The sequence below is a fragment of the Falco naumanni genome, chromosome 10 (genome assembly GCF_017639655.2).
Source record: "Falco naumanni isolate bFalNau1 chromosome 10, bFalNau1.pat, whole genome shotgun sequence".
NCBI lineage: Eukaryota > Metazoa > Chordata > Aves > Falconiformes > Falconidae > Falco > Falco naumanni.
The window spans coordinates 2791827-2809226 of record NC_054063.1 but is presented as its reverse complement, the minus strand read 5'-3'; the positions used below and the strand labels follow the sequence as shown (position 1 = coordinate 2809226).

General features: G+C 37.9%; 1 protein-coding gene across 1 annotated transcript in view; it reads left to right on the top strand.

Annotated features, from left to right (window-relative positions):
* Positions 1-17400, top strand: part of MUC2 (mucin 2, oligomeric mucus/gel-forming) — a 49717-nt gene that overhangs the window by 11404 nt on the left and 20913 nt on the right. Inside the window, exons 12-31 of the mRNA XM_040608848.1 lie at positions 970-1107; positions 1692-1856; positions 2468-2562; positions 3491-3621; positions 4279-4530; positions 5417-5469; positions 5751-5860; positions 6288-6439; positions 6945-7083; positions 7649-7759; positions 8061-8240; positions 9269-9508; positions 10700-10856; positions 11997-12125; positions 12990-13137; positions 13996-14039; positions 14575-14772; positions 15125-15154; positions 15528-15975; positions 16921-17159. Coding sequence (XP_040464782.1) covers positions 970-1107; positions 1692-1856; positions 2468-2562; positions 3491-3621; positions 4279-4530; positions 5417-5469; positions 5751-5860; positions 6288-6439; positions 6945-7083; positions 7649-7759; positions 8061-8240; positions 9269-9508; positions 10700-10856; positions 11997-12125; positions 12990-13137; positions 13996-14039; positions 14575-14772; positions 15125-15154; positions 15528-15975; positions 16921-17159 — 3159 coding nt within the window. The remainder of the gene's footprint in view (positions 1-969; positions 1108-1691; positions 1857-2467; positions 2563-3490; positions 3622-4278; positions 4531-5416; positions 5470-5750; positions 5861-6287; positions 6440-6944; positions 7084-7648; positions 7760-8060; positions 8241-9268; positions 9509-10699; positions 10857-11996; positions 12126-12989; positions 13138-13995; positions 14040-14574; positions 14773-15124; positions 15155-15527; positions 15976-16920; positions 17160-17400) is intronic.

Sequence of the window (17400 nt, the reverse complement as noted above, 5' to 3'; positions counted from 1 at the left end):
TATATATGCAGACTGGGGGATGAGAGGCTGGAGAACAACCCTGTGGAAAGACATCTGGGGGTTTGGTTTGATCGCAAGTTGAATATGAGTCAACAGTGTGCCCTAGCAGCCAGAAGGGCCAGCTGTACGCTGGGGTGCATCAAGCACAGCGTAGCTAACTGGTCAAGGGAGGTGATTGTTGCACTCTACGCTGCACTGGTGCACCCCCATCTTGAGTACTGTGTGCAGTTTTGGGCACCTCCATGTAAGAAGGGCATCAAACTATTAAAGTGTCTAGAGGAGGGTGACCGAGATTGTGAAAAGCCTCTGGAGCAAGATCTGTGAGGAGCAGTGAGGTCCCTTCATTTTTTTCAGTTTAGAGAAAAGAAGGCTGAGGGGTAGCCTTATCTCATTGCAGTCTACAACTTCCTCAAGAGGAGCAGCAGAGGGTGAGGTGCTGATCTCCTCTCTGGTGACCAGCAATAGGACACCAGGAAATAGTAAGAAGCTGCATCAAGGGAAGTGCAGGCTGGGCATTAGGAAAAGGCTCTTCACCGAGAGGGTGGTCAGTCACTGGAACAGGCAGCTCAGGGAAGTGGTCACAGCACCAAGGCTGTCAGAGTTCAAGGAGCATCTGGACAATGCTTTTAGTCATACAGTATGCAACAGTGCTGGGGTAATACCTTCTCTGAAAATCTCTTGCACTTCAGATTTCTCAGCATTAATGAGTTAGCACTGAAGCTGTATTGCAGAAAATTTGAACTTGGTACTGATCCCAGGGATGAGTCATTATAGGTAATCAGCTTGTTAAGTTAGTGGGGACCAGCATTATATTTAGTTGGCCAGCAATTTTTAGAGGAAAAAAAAAATGATTAATTTGATCCTGATCTCAGAGTTTTCATGGCAGGTGATACCTTAGAATCTACTAAGAAGTATTCTCTCAGCAGCATATGTGTGTGTTTACTGCACAGTCCATGTTTTGTTTTTCAGCCAGCTTCTCAGTATTCAAGCCATCTTCCTACTACCTCATTGTTCAGACTTCTTTTGGGCTTCAGCTGCAGATCCAATTGTTTCCAGTCATGCAGCTGTTTGCGACTGTGGATCAATCAGTTCAAGGAAAACTTCAAGGCAAGTGTCTATTCAAATGGGAAGCAAAGCCATGCTGTTCCACAGCTGAAGAATCATGTATTCTTTACACGAGTGATAATTCGTGCTACTTATTGATTGAAGAGGAAGAAACTAAAAGCAGAAAATAAAACACTGGAAGAGAATTGACTCAAGCAAACTAGAAATGCATTTTTATTATTTCATATTTCATATTGAAGTGACCTATCACTCCTGTGCCAGTACATGAATGTTTCTTAGAATATTCCTTACTTTTGTATTCAGTTTAATTTTTAACTGTCTACAAAACTAGGCTTTTAGTGCACTTTCTGGTTTTAATATCATCAGAAAGCATAAAAAAATACAGGTTAGGGCAGTGATCTCATGAGGCAGAGGTACCTTCATGAAGGCTACTCTTCTGAAGAGGTTAAAGATTTAAAATAGGGCTCCTACATCTTCAGTACTTGTAGAATGCATTAATATTGAGGTGGAATAATCAGCTGCATGTACTTCTGTTTCAAATGTTTGTGATCAGTGGTCCCTTTCCCTTTGACCTTTTAGAATGAGAATGAGTAATTAGGTAATTTTTGTACTTTCTTTTTTGATAGGTCTTTGTGGAAACTTTAATGGAATGGAAGGTGATGATTTTAAAACAGCCAGTGGCTTGGTGGAAGCTACAGGATCTGCCTTTGCTAACACATGGAAAGCTCAGTCAACCTGCAATGACCAAGTAGAAAAGCTGGAAGACCCCTGCAGTCTCAGCATTGAAAGCGGTAAGCACACTAATAATTCAGATGGATTACTTCTGCCAGAATGAGCAGAAAGCATTTGTTTTATATTACTGCAACAAGCGTGTAAGAGTTGTAGCGTGGCATTGAACTCTTTCTAGAGGACTGTCAAATGAATAATTAATTTCTGCAAGTACATATGCATACAAGCACTGATTTCCCATGAAATTAAAGTGAAAGTTTAGTGGGTGATGGTAGAGGAATCCTGAGCTGGAAGATAGGGAAGCAAGGTCATTAATTTATATTATCTGCAAAGGCAGCTTCTATTTCCTAGTATTATTTTCCCCTGTTTTAACTTAGCTTTATGGTTCCCAGATGGAAAGGGCTGTCAGAATTCCATGTAGACAAGTTGCAGCAATATGATACTGATTTTGATTTTATGATTGCATGTCTACTGCTAGATAACTGAATCGGAGAATAGAAATAAAGGTACAGTGATTGCATGTAGTTTCTCAGCTCCCCAAAGTGCACACAGTTCTGTCATTTGTGTGGCTGTATTGCGTTTATGTGACAGCATAAGTAGACATGGCACAAGGAAGATAAGTGAATGCAATGAATATGATGATATAATTTCATTTTTATCCTATTTTTTTTAGCAAATTATGCTGAGCATTGGTGTTCTTTGCTGAAAAACTCAGAGGGTCCTTTTGCAAGATGTCATTTAGTTATTGATCCTTCAGAATACTATAAGGTATTGTAATTTTGCACTCTTTTTAGTACTGCTTTATTTCAGATGGATGACTAGATGTTTATCATTGTTCAAACATTTGAGACATTATTGAGTAGCTTGCCTATAAGAGCTGGTGAAATTTTTGTGGTGGTTAACTGAAGCAGCATCGCATGCATCCAGAGTATCTCCTATGAGGAGATTCTTACGGAGTGCTGCTGAAGAAAGAAGTACATTCATTCTGGTTTCTTATGTTTTATATTTAATATACTTTTTTATTGGATTGGGTATTTGAACTGGAAAGAAGATTCAAGAGATGCAATTGTGCACACAAAGTTTAAGGCTACCCTTACACATTAGTTGCTATTAAGTCAGAAGAAAAATTAGTGAACATTTATTAAGTTTCCTGTATTGGTTGGAATGTAATACCAAACCATTTTCATGTGAGAATCTCCATGGTTTCTTTTTCCCCTATGCTCATCATTATTGAGCAGTAAGTGAGGCTTACCTGAGCAAAAAAAAAGAAATTCCTAAATCTCTGCTCATATTGGAACTCAGTTGGAGCTCAAATTTTGTGAAGAACGTCATAGATCTGGTTAATATTTTGCCATTCTGATTTTTATTTTTTTAATGGATCTCTGCATTCCTAAGTTGAACTGGGAAAGAATGGTATCAAAGTCCTTTAAGACAGGTGTTGGTAGGAGGCTGGCTACTTTTTAAAGCTTTAAGAGGCTTGGCTTAGATTGGGATAAGCATCCAAAACTTTCATTGTGTATGAAATGAAGCAGCACTTTCAGTCTCTGGTCTTTGTCCATTCCTTCCACCATTCTCTGATCACGGGAACTAATAAAAACAACATCAGAAAAAGGACATAGGGTATTTCATAGCAACTGCGTTGCAATTGCCAGTTGTTTTCCTGTGGACTTACTGATCCTTACATTCTTTTTTTCAGAAATGTAAGTATGACACCTGCCTCTGTGAAGACAATGAAGAATGCTTGTGTGCTGCCCTTTCCTCTTATTCAAGAGCCTGTGCTTTCAAAGGGATCATACTGGAAGGCTGGAGAAAAAGTGTCTGCAGTAAGTAGTGGAACTATAATCCCCATGGAATTAACTAGCCATGAGAAATAAGCAGTTCTTTCTGAATTTGGCTGTCAGTGATCTCAGTGTTAAGAGTTTTGGAGTATCTTAGAAATGTCTAATGGACTGAAAAGAGACAATGCTTGTAAATGTTTACTAATTTGTGTTATATTCTTTAGCTGTAATTTTTTCATGGCATTTAAAAGTAGAAGGCACTATTTTTCACTTTCACCTTCTTTCCCCAGTTTAAACAATAATGCTCTCTCTAGCTTTGACTAACAGAACCCCAGCCAATCATGGCTTTTACATTGTCTATGCTTATCAGTGTCTTTATCATTGTCCTTGCTTTTCATCAGTAATACAATATTATAGAGACTAGTTTATTGTTTTGTGATCTTTCTCTGATTATCAGTGTGTGAAAAAAATATGGCTATGAAACTAGAAACTAATAATAGCATTTAAAAAGAAGTCTTCAGCTGGTAAGCAAGGTTAGGCTACCATTACTTGTGACTTTTGATATTTTTGTACTTTAATAAAATCTAAGAGAATATTTTTACCATTATATGCTGCACAGCCAAAGGAATCAAACTGGAAATGTCAAGGTTAAATTGTTCATCCTGCATTCCTTATTTATCAGTTTGTTTCTTTTCCCTCCAGCTAGTGAAGTTTCTACCTGCCCAGGAAATCAGATCTTCCTTTACAATCTTACAATGTGCCAGCAAACCTGCCGTTCCCTTATTGATGGTGAAAAACATTGCTTGCAAGACTTCACTCCCGTGGATGGCTGTGGCTGCCCATATAATACATACTTGGATAACCAGGGTACCTGTGTGCCCATCTCCAAGTGCCCATGCTATTACAAAGGATCATACCTGGAACCAGGGGAATACGTCACAAAAGATGGAGAACGTTGGTATGTTCTATTGTGGCTTCTTGTTTGTGGGGATAAAGGTCCTTTTAAAATTTGCTGATTAGGTGTAAGCTGCTTAGCTTTTTTTGGTGCTTTAATGAACATTTGTAATACATTTCACAACAGCTTCAGGCTAAGCAAAGCATTATCCTGTTGCAATGTAATTTATTAATGATTGAGAAATGCAGCTTTGTTTAGAGGCGCGAGTACTGGCCTTCACAGATAAACATTACTCTGAAGCTGCACTGTTAATAGGGGTTTGTTGAGCAGAGGGGTAAAAGGAAAATAAAAGGTCAGCTATAATTTTATGTTGCTCTTTCCTTTTCTGTCAGAAAACTGTTCCACTGGAGGAACATCTCCTTGATGAGTACTCGCGGTAGTATAGGTTTTTGAAAGCAACTTTCATGATTCTGGTATTTTTAATCATGAACTCTGAGAGAAGTTTGCTGCATGAATCATCAGTGCAAACTGTGAAATACTTCTTTCTCTCATCAGGCAGATGAGGCATACAGGCCAACAGATTTGCAGCATATGAATTAAATAAGCATGAAAATATACTGTGTTCCAAATGAAGGCTTTGATTTAAATTATCATTATTATCTGTTTCCTGAGTCATCAGAAAGCATATTAGTAAGGATTAATAGAATAGCTGTCATTCCTTAAAAAACATAACTTTTCTGTGCATGTAGCCTAAAGTCTTGCTACATGTTTTCTTCAAGTGAAAATTCATGAGTGCGCATCAGGAGAGTTCACCTTGAAATATCAGTAGAAATTATGCAGAACATATCTAGTAAATACTCTCAAATTTGTTAAAAAATCCTTAGATTTAAATTGAAGGCACTGAGTTTGCTGCTTTTTTTTTTTTTTAATTTCTACTTCACTTTTCTAGTGTTTGCCGAAATGCAAAGGTCCAATGTACCTCAGTCACAATGAGAACGAAAGGTGAGTGACATTCTGTAAAGCAAAATAAAATAAAAAAAAAACATAACCCAACTTCCAAACCCAACCTACATCTTTCCATTTGAATTCTCCACTTATTTCTTTTGCATGTTTGTTTTTGCTTTTTATGTGAAACAGTTAGGCACTTTGTTCTGTCTTCACTAAGCCTCTTTTTTTCGTAAGGAGAGACATACCCCGAGATTTCTGTCTCAGTAACAACCGCCTTTCATACACATTTCTTTTGCTTTTTCTTTATTCATCTAAACCAAAAATGTACCTTTCAGGGGCAACAGAATGTTCTTCTAACAAGACGTACTTTGACTGCAATGCATCCCCAAAGTGGTCTTCGCAAACACCTATACAACTTAGCTGCCATACTCCTCAAACTGATTATGTATGTATTCAGTTTTTCTCCATGTTAAGTTTCCTTTATTCTGTATTCCTTAAATGATGCACTGCAACACAGAAAATACAGCTGTAACTAACAGTTTATTTCTTTAGGGTTTAATCTTCCTTTATTTTCTCCCCAATGATATTACTCTGTTGCCAATTTCATGATGATTACACTTACCGTTTCCTCTTCTTTTTCTTTTTACTGTGTCTTCAGTGATCATACCTCCCAGAAGAAATTTGATTTGGGCTCTTAGAGAAACAAAAAACAATAGAAAAGAACTAGAAAACTAGAAAGAAAAACCTTCTAAAGCTAGTCAATATTAGGCTGTTTGGTTATGAATGCAGTTTTTACAAGAGTGTTTATGAAGAAGTGAAATAAAAATGCAGTGCTTTTTCATAAAGTAACAATTTCTCCTTTCATTCCTTAGTTTCAGGCAGAGTGTGTCTCAGGCTGTGTGTGCCCTGAAGGTCTATTTGATGATGGGAAAGGGGGCTGTGTTGAGGAGAAGGACTGCCCATGCTTTCATAACAACCAGTGGTATTCTTCTGGACAAAAGATAACCGTGGACTGCAACACCTGGTAAGTTATGATTCTGTACTGTCTTCTAGAGTATATTCTATGCAGTAAATTAATAGTCATGTCTAGTTTTATGTACTACAGTAGCTGCAATAGCTGCAAGTATAAACCTTTATTTTTAGGCATACTTTTTGCTATCTGAGGAAATGTAGATTGTGCTGAAAATATTAGGGTATTAACTACCTCTGTTTTCAGTAGATTGTGCTGAAAATATTGGTGTAACTGATACCTCTGTTTTTAGTCGGCATCTCTTATTGGAAAAGTGCACTTATTTTTAAAATAGAAGCACTAACACTATCAGATCTAAAAAAATATATCTGGTCAGAGTTAAAAATTATGTTACAAGCTAAAAAGCAGGCTAAACTAGAGAAGATGGTAATTCTACAACACTGACATGGATATTGTGCACATTATCATGTATCAGGTGGCGGCTTGGTTTGTTCTGCAGTTTTCCAGACAGCACACTCTTGGTGAGATCTGAAAATTCCACTCTTCTGTTCTCTTCTAGTACCTGCCAAAAAGGGTTTTGGAGCTGCACTGAACATGTGTGCTATGGGACTTGTATGATATATGGAAGTGGCCATTATATCACCTTTGATGGAAAATTCTATGACTTTGATGGGAGTTGTGAATATGTGGCTACTCAGGTAATGCTTATCGGGAGGGCTGAAATGTCATCTGATTGTCTTGAAGATCTACTTTCCTCTGTGGTTTTGTCATTCTTTATTGCCTGCCATCACTTTCCCTGAGGAGTTTACACATTCTGCCAAGATAAATTCTCTATTTTCAGTGTAGGCAAGCTGTGTGAATGTCGCGATTTTTTTCTGATACTGTGGTCATAAATTGTATGTAACAGGACTACTTTATAGTGAGAGCTAACAGCTCATTATCAGTTGTGGAATGAATCAAAATTCTGAGTCTACAAAAGAAGATACTTATATTTAAGGATATATTCCTCATTTTGGTTTATTGTCCCACCTGTTTCCCAGGTTTTACCACACAAAAGACTGTTAGATATTTATATGTATGCAGAGACGTATGTGTATATGTTTGTGCATCTGTAAAAATATATGTACGTAGGATTTCACATATGATGCAGCAGTAACAATTTATACATTGTGAAGATTTAAATTATTGTAATTATTATGAGATTGAACTAAAAATTAAGTATCTACCTAATTTTCTTATGCTCATTTTCCCCTTTTTCAATAGGATTTTTGTGGTGACAAAAATTCCAGCGGCTCATTCAGTATCATCACAGAGAATGTTCCTTGTGGAACTACAGGAGTCACCTGCTCAAAGGCTATTAAAATGTTTCTAGGGGTGAGTAATGATACTCGGTGAGCATATAATGGTATTCAAGTATTTCAAAAAAAGTAATGCTCCGAAGTCACATCTGTAAAAGCAGCTATAATAAGGAAAGGTTAGAGGCCCTATCACATTAATCTTTAAAAGTGTAGTTCCTCAGGTACTGAAACCTCTCTCAAAGTGCTACAGCACTTCCTGTCATTTCACCCCAGACTTTGAGCTATTGGTTTCAGAATGAGCTGTATTGTTACAAGCATCCAACATTTTATCCTATCATGAAAATTAGTGTTATAACATTTCTCTCTTCATCTTTCAGAAAACTGAACTGAAATTGGAGAACAAAGATTATAAAGAAATTCAGCGAGATACTGGTGATGATGTGCGTTATTGGAACAAGACCGTAGGCTTCTACCTCGTTATTGAGGCTAGCAATGGAGTGATGCTTATCTGGGATAAGAAGACTACTGTTTTCATCAAGCTGACCCCTGATTACAAAGTTAGGACCTATCTCTTTTTCTAAAGTAGTAATATGAATAGATATATGTGATAAGAAAACATAAATGTTCTTTTATTCTGGTTCCATGTTTAATTCCTATATCCTCTACATATTGATGATTAGCTTGCATTTTTACTACCACAGCTTGCAGAGGTACTACTGGAGTTCCTTACAGTCCATCAAAATGCATTGCAGAGAATGCACAGCATGTTTGCAATAAAGCTAAACATCTAAGGCATTCTGAGTTTACGAATATTAAGAGCCAAGCTTCCAAAGTAACATAGGGGATGCGAACTGACTGTACACGCACTTAGAAACCTGCATGGAATCTCAGCCATGTCAGTTAAACCCAAACTTCCTACGGAATGTATGGAGATGGTCCTGACTTCTGAAAAGCAGCATACTGAATTACAGAGTACTGAATTCGCTGGGCTGAATGAGGAGGTGGGAGGTTGTATAAACAGGGACATACTGTTGCTTGAGGGGGCTGATGTTCCTGAAATAGCACTACCAAAAGTTCACTAATGTGGGTAAGTTGCTAAATACTTTAAAGAAAAATTAGTTCCTGTCATTTTTTTTGGTCATGGATGAAGAAATGGTGCTTTTAGTTAGAAGTTGGAAGCTTTTAATAAAAACAGTTTTGAGCAGAATGAAATGCACTCAGACTTATATTAATAGCTGAGTTATGATAAATTGTGAAGAATGGAAAATTAATTCTTCTCAGCTAATGGAGGCTTAGCCTCTCTTTAGCGTTGTAAGTTGGATGAAGGGCTGCTGCAGACATGGAAATGCGCTAGATGCAATTCATTTAAAGGAGGGAAGACATGGCAGCTGAATAGTTTGCTGAGTACACAGACAAATAAAGGTTTAATTTCTGTACAACAGATTTGGAAGATGAAAATATGTCATGTACACAGAGAGTCAGTTGTCCTTTTTAATGTCAGTGCTTTGCTCTTACTTTACTAGAATCTATTTCTCACTTCCATGGTATATTAAAAAGCTGTGGATATGTTATTTTTCTTTTCCAGGGCAAAGTGTGTGGTCTGTGTGGGAACTTTGATGACAAGTCTAACAATGACTTTACAACAAGGAATGGGCTGCAGGAGACTAATGCTCTGAAGTTTGGGAATTCTTGGAAACAGTCTTCCATGTGCCCAGATGTCACACAAGAAATTAAGCCCTGTGATGTGAAACCACATCGGAAGTCCTGGGCAGAGAAAGAATGCAGCATCATCCAGAGTGAAGTCTTTAAAATATGTCACTCCAAGGTTTGTAGAGGGCAGTGACAGAACAGCACAATGCATTTCTGTTACTGCAGAAGCAGAGAGACCATCAGAAATAAATGAAGAGACGGTTAAGTAGAGTGACCTTCAATTAAATCAAGCAGTTCAACTTAGAGCAGTATGAGTATCTGTGGCAACAGGACTCTGTCAGTAGTGGTGCCAGCCCTGGCTGTATAAGCCCATATTAATCACCACAGTTTCACTGCTACTGCTGTGCAAGCCAGCTTCATAAATCTAACCTGAATAGGTCCATGAGTGCTGCAGTTGCACCATGTCTTGTTGAGGGACTGTCAATACCGTAAGTTCTGAAAGGCCTTGCGAGCATCAGATCCATCTTCTGACAGAAACGCATACTATACTTGAAAGGTAGCTGTTGAAGAGACCACTGCTCCTTGTAATATTCAACCCATGGAAGGGATCTTCTTGGAAACCACATCGCACAGTTTAGACAGGCTTAGCTGCCAGCACTGTGCCTCCAAATTGTCATAGCATACACTATGTCAGGCCCACAGCTTCCAGAGCACAGGACATAGAGAGCACTCCTCTCCATTTCTGGTCTCTTTCCTGAAGTGTGGTAATATTATCAACAGTTTTTTTAACTCACAGTGGAAAAATCACAAAAAATTACTAATTTAATTAACTTAATATGTATTTCTATGATGATTCCTTCAGCAGCTAAAATCCAGTCCTAGTTTCTCCTCTTGCAGTTCCAAGCAAAAAATAGTGGTTATGTTTTACTAATGTGTCATTGGATAAACTCCAAAAACTGGCAAGCACAAAATTCTCTGCTTCATATTTGCTGTGAAGTGCAGCCTTTCTGATACAGTTCACCACTTGGTTGGCAAAGCTTGCTGGAAGATCAGACTTCACTGGCATCAATCCAGTTTGGTTTCGATAGCAGTAAAATGGAACTGCGTTAGAAAACACTGCCAGTGACACTTGGGGTTTTTTTTCAGTCATAGCAAATTGTGAAGGTACTATATTATTTTAAATCTATTATTGTCCAAAATACATAAAGCAGCTTCAAGCCCATAGTGTTTGTTTGCGATTTGGTAATTCTAAGAAACAGTTTCATTCCTGCTCAGCTCAATTACCATATCTCAAGAGATCTGTCAGGCTTAGTAGTTTGAAAACTAATTTGGAGATGAACTGGGGCATCGTTTCTTTCCCCAACAGGTGGACCCAGTTCCTTTCTATGAAGCTTGTGTTCATGATGCCTGCTCTTGTGACAGTGGTGGAGATTGTGAGTGCTTCTGCTCTGCAGTTGCTGCATATGCTCAAGAATGTACGAAGGCTCAGGCCTGTGTTTTCTGGAGAACTCCTGATATATGCCGTGAGTAACAGTTAAACACAACTGTATCTTTCTGGCTGCTGTCAGAAAGCCTATCAAATAAATCATAAATACTATCACTGCAAGGTCATGCTGGCTATGCAATGAAATTTGTGTTTGCAGCATATCAGGGAACAAACAGAACTAGTAAATGTTTATATTCCAATTATCTTTTATTCAGCCTGCCTTTTTCTTCTTGTTATTTTTCTTCTGGTTCTGCTGTTTGTTTCTTTCTTTCGTTTTCTATCTTTTTTCTTCTTTTCCTCTCTCTCTCTCTCTCGGCTAGGTTTCAAGTAATCCTGCCATTTTGCTTGATAAATGTTGAACTGCAACTCCCACTATCTTTCTCCTCTCTCTTTTTTCCAAATTATTTAAAAATTGATTTTAGCAAAAATATATAGAAGTGTTCTTGTGTAGATGAACCTAATCAGTATTGAGTACCTTAAGCGGTGCCCATTAGTGGTGCTAATGCTCATACCAGTATGTCATAAGATAATGTAAAATAATATTTAGATTAGTATTTCCCCAAAAAGTGCTAAAATCAGATTTCATTCTGATTCAGAATTAAGTCTTGTTGTAGTTTTGAAGTGTAAGAAGTCAGTGAACCAGAAGTCATAAGTTTAAATCAGCTCCGATGTCTGTTTATAAAAGCTCCTTCCTCTGTCCATAGTCATCTAAGCTTAATTCTGTTTTAAGTTGTATCCATAATGTCTCATATGCTTCCTCTTGGCCTGCTGGAGGAGACTCTCAGTGCATGTGATACAGCAAGGTAAACTATTGTAAACATACTGCAAGAGTTTTCAGGAGTTTGCTAGTAGTTAGGGAAGAAAAATACTCTCAGAAATTTACACTTAATTTTCAATTAAAATCAACACTAGTTCTTTACTTCTTTTGTGATTTGAATCAAACATTTTCACCCTGCATCTTCAATGTTTAGTATGAAAATCTTGGCCCCCAGAGTTTTGACCTATACTTTTGTTTAAATACAGTAGCAGAAAGTCCAGGTCCTATACCTCAAGAGAAATTTTTCTGGCTTAGCATGAAGGTTCATTTGGCTTGTACCTTTAAAGACCTGCATTCACTTTAAAGAGCTGCGTTCTGGCAACTGTATTTTTAATCAGCTTCTCTTTTTTTCCTCATCAGCGATATTTTGTGACTACTACAACCCTCGTAATGAGTGTGACTGGCACTATGAGCCTTGTGGCAGTAATGTCACAACCTGCAGGATGATTAATAATGTCAGCACCAACTTTTCAGTACCATACCTGGAAGGTAATAAGCCCTTGCCATTTTTGTATTTTATTTCATGTAATTGTGCCCAGGTATCATTTAATTAATATGGAATAGTCGGTCAGCTTGACAAGATGTTCTTAAATCTGTTATGTTGAGTTTGCTTCCAGTCTTACATAAAGATTTCCTATAATATAATTTGTTATTTCTGAACATCAGTGGCTAATAGTTACATTACTGACACCCATAAAACTAGGTCTCTAGGAATTTCACATCATGGGGACTACAATGATCCAAGAATATGAATGACACTACAAATATCTTCTGTTTTACAACCTGATAAAGTTGGAGAAAACAGCCATGTTTTTCCACTTTTTTGGCCACACAGTCTTTCTGGTCTAGACTGGAAGCAGTTCTCTCTTCTAGTTTAGGGATTGGAAAGGAATGTCCAGAGTTTGACTTTTCTATTTTAATCCTTGAACTGCTGGTAAGAAAACAAACAAAAAAACCCCCACCAAACTATCCCAAAATCCTAACCATAGTATTTAAAAAAAATAGTTAACTGTATGTTTTGAAATAGATTGAGATTATTACAAAGAGTGGGGAAGTGTCAGAAGGCACATTTTTATATATCCAGTTATTTTTCTAAATTATTTTTGTTTTTTTATCTTCAGTGGAAATATAAAGAACAGTTACTATTGTTAGGACACCTTTAGTGTACTCTGGCAGTGTGAAGTACCAATGAGAATTGTTTGATTTAAGGATTTTGGAAAGACTAATGGTTCAAGGATTACTTTGATTTAAACTTTATGTTTGATCCTTTTACCTTCAGAAGGTGTCCTATCATCAAGTTAACTCTTTATACTTTTTCTTCATCCTATATATTGTTCTACTTGTCATCAACAGGTTGCTACCCCAGATGCCCTGAGGACAAGCCTGTTTATAATGAAGAGACAAAGGAATGTGTGACTGAAGATAAATGTTGGTGTTACATCAACGGAACTCCTGTTCTCCCTGGGCAGGAAATACCCACAGAAGACAACTGTACAATATGGTATATAAAAAATGCAAAAACATTTGCAGTAATTCAGGAAATAATTTATATATTCTTATTTACGTTACTGGGCCTCAAGCAAATAGAAATGCAAGTCCAACTGAAGAGCTGGTATATTTTAGCATTTATCTATACAAATCAGAGGAACAATGCCATTTATACTAGTTGAGACTTAAACTCAAAAAATGCTGCACTTACAATACATATAGATTCTAAACTTCCATTCATAGTTTTCCAAAATCATAGTTATCCAGATTTCAGGTTGATAGTGTCATTATAATAATTGTATTAACAAATCCATTAAATATACTCTTTGAAGTGTCATACATGATACAATGGCATGAAACCTGGATGCATCTCTAACAACCTTTTTATTCTCATGGCACTTTGGGAAGAGAGGGGCTACTCTGCCTTGCATTCTCTGCATTCTCACTTAAAACTTGGATTTAAAAACCACTGTAATTTGAAATTATCTGTACTAGCTGTGAAAGAGATAGCTGAGTCCTAACTGCTCATTCCTAGAGCCTTCTGACATCTTTGACTCCACATAGTGACAAAACCCTGATTGAGCTGGAAGTTCACTGATCTGAAAACCGGTTGTTATTATTGCACTGTTGTAACTTGCCACACAAAGCACTTTGTGATAGTTTTAAGATGCTGTACTTAAAGAATGAAAGTGGTGACTTAGTTTGAATTAAATAATGATAGGCAATATTGGAAAATATTAACACCCAGAAAAATATCCAGTAGTGTGAATGGAGATGAAGTACAAAAATCTACATTTCTCTGCTCTTGGGTCTGCTAACAGGTGCCATAAAACATCTGCAACATTTTAATTTTTTCAAATTTTACTTCTAGTGTCTGTGGACCCTCAGGATCCATACAGTGTAAACCAGTCCCAGGTAAATAACATTTGGATTTTTCTACAAATAAAAAAATGCATAGATCTGCTATGTCTGTCTCTACAAAAGATTTAGTACTGATTTGGAATAAGTGAAGGTCATGGTCAAAGAAAATTTGGTAGCACTTTTGTTGAACCTTGCTGTTAGTACTTCTTGTTTAACTCTTCTCTCATGTCCCTTCTTCTTTCTTTCTATGTCCCATATCCAAAGCAATAGATTTCACTGTAAGTGTTTGCACTCCCAGAACATGTAGCATTATAGAAAAGTGTCAGATAGTAGTTTGCAATTGTTACTTCTTACAGAACATCTTAAAACTTGGTTTGGAATTCTGTTCTTCTGGACGTTTTATGTAGGGATTTATTAAATATGTTGTAATGTTCCTCTAAGTCTAAAGATAAATTAGTACAGTGTATAGATCTAAGCTCCAGGTATAGCTCTGAAAGGAGCATGCATGATTCATATAAATTCTTACTTGTCTATAAATATTTTGCCTTTGTCTCTTATGTGGTAGTAGAAAAATTGCTCTTTCTTGCAGGGTGTCCTTGTGTCATCAATGGAACAAGTTATGAAGTGGGTGAAACTGTTGCACAAATACAGGATGGCAACATATGTACTACATACATTTGTGCAGAAAATGGTTCTGTAGTTGTTGGAAGTATTTATCCTTGTCCAACATCTACTTCACCTACAACCATTTCAACCTCCTTTCCTACCAGTACTCTTACCACCACAGGTAAATCTTCAACAGAGGTGTGCATCTAAATATTATTTTCTTGAAGTGCTTTAAAAATAGAATGTACAACTATATGGGTTTATAGCTGAGACAGATTAAACAATACTTATGAACAGTTTTATCACACTAAGAAAAATTTTTAACACTTTGAGTTGATTCACGTCTCATGGAAGAAACTGTAAGTGTACAGAGTGCCTTCCTAATTCTGAAAAACATCTCAGTATCTCAATATCCTGCTAGAATAGTAGAAATTGTCTCAGTACTTTCAGCAAAAATATTTAATAAGGATATTTAAAACTACTATTATTTATTATAAAGCTTACAGATGATAATCTTTTTTTTTCTATTTCAGTTACCACTACAAGCCCTCCAGCAAGCACAAGTAAGTGTTAAATAGAAAACTAATTTAAAAAATGTCAAAGGAACTTTTAAAGGAAGAGTAAATTAAAGACCGTCACTACAGAAAAATATATTTAAACCAGAAATAAATAGTTTAAAAAAAAAAAAAAATCAGAAATGTGATAAGTATATAGAGCAGAAAGACCTTTAAAGGCTTCAGCATGGTGATTTTATTTTGAGATGAAGCTTCCTGTTGAGAAACTTGGTAATGCAGAACCAATTTTGGAACTCTCTTCTTTTGGAAAAAAGACAAGCTTCAATGCATTCTGTAATCCTTAATGGAATAGAATACTAAATCAATCTTCTCAGAGTGTTCTCTGTAAGCCTAGATGCTGAATCTCTGTCTTTTCTTGCAGCTCCATGCTTTGTATTAATCTGCAATTGGACTGAGTGGTTTGACGTTAGTAAACCTGAAGAAGATGGCGGTGACTATGAAACCTATGATGCAATAAGAAATGAACATGGAAACAAAATATGTGAAGCTCCTGAAGACATTGAATGCAGGGCTAAAGATAATCCTGATATGAGTTTAGAGGAACTTGGCCAGAAAGTAGAGTGCAATGTCACATATGGACTAATCTGTAGAAATGAGGAGCAAGATGCAACTATATGGCAACTTTGCTATAATTATGAAATCAGAGTAAACTGTTGTGAGTGGCATGAAATTTCTTGTGAGGTTACACCGACTCCAACACCAACTGGAACTTCAATCACCACCAGCACAACAGTACCCACCATCACTACAGCCAGACAGCCAACAGCAATTACCACCACGCCCATACCCACCCCAACCATCACAAGCGAATTCACACCATCAGTCAGCACCCCAGTAACTTCAACCTCTGCAGGTATTTAGCAGACCAATACTCTCTGTTCTTGCTTTGACATAGGAGAAATTAAAGGGCTGTCAGCTACTAAATGTGCGTCACCTCCATAGCAGATAATTGATCTGGCAAGAAGTCTTACATACAATGTTTGAAGCTCCTGTTGGAGAAAGATTCCCAGAAGGACCCATTGTGTGAGATTAGATCAGGCATTGATTTAGAGTAGCATCATTTTAGGCATTGTCTAGGTGGGGCTGTGCAGAATTCCTTCAATTTCTCTTCCTGCTTTCCCTCTGTCAGCACTAAATTTTGCCTGTGGTTATGGATCTGGGAAAGAAGGATTCCTCTGGCAGGCTTTCAAGAACAGTTTCACCCTGCAGGCTGTTAACTTGCTGTTAACTGTGGTCTTTGCAGCTGAGATCCACTAGTACTCTTTGAACCTTTTCTTCAGGCTGACATTGCACCACAGGGACATTATATGACCATCAGGCCGGAACATACTCCTGTGCATACTTCCCTCCCAAACCACAGCATCCTCTACTTGGTTCTTACTCCATGAGATAGTTAGGTGTCCTAAGTAATGACGCAGAGATATAAAGCCTCCCAGAGCCTTATTCCTCCTCAAGTCTTACCTATTGGTAGGTATTTTCAATTTAGTGAGAATAACAACAGCAACACCACTGATTTCTTTGCTAGTAAAGGACTGATGTGACCCTGTCTGTGCATTGATTGGGAACTGGTCTGCTTTCTGGGATCAGAAACGAAGGCCTAGTAACACAGGCCTTTACTGTGCTGAGTGAGAGTGGGCTGACTGCTATAGGTTTGTGGCAGCTGCCTAACATGTGACTTCTATTCAGTGCATATGGTGACACACACGTGCATAATTGCAGCTTTGTCTGTTTTCTCTCTCCCTGCTGTTTCTAACAGCCCCACCTTCATCCACAAGGAGCACAATGTCCCCTCCACCTCTATCAACAACCACTCCAACGCCAACGTCATCGGAGCCTCCCAGCAGCACTGCCACCACCACGATGCCCCCCAGCAGCACCAGCGGCAGCACCCCGGGGACAACGTTGACTGTTCCTACCACATCAACACCCATCCCAACGACTGCAGGCACATCTGTACCCACACCGACATACACTGCTACCCTGTCACCTCCAGGTACATGCCTGGTCTGTGCTCTTGTGTGTTGCCTTGTTGTGGGAGAAGTGAAGATCTATGAGCATCTTAACTTGTGCCTTCTGTATGGGGTCAGGGGTGGGAGCAGTTGTGCATTCACTGAAATGACATGTGGCCAGAGGTAGCCCTTGGGCTGGCTGATTCAGAAAGGGGATTGCGCTCGGGTCCAGTGTAGAAGTTCCTGTGTTCTCTGACTCAACAGTGCTCCAAGGAGATGTTTTCT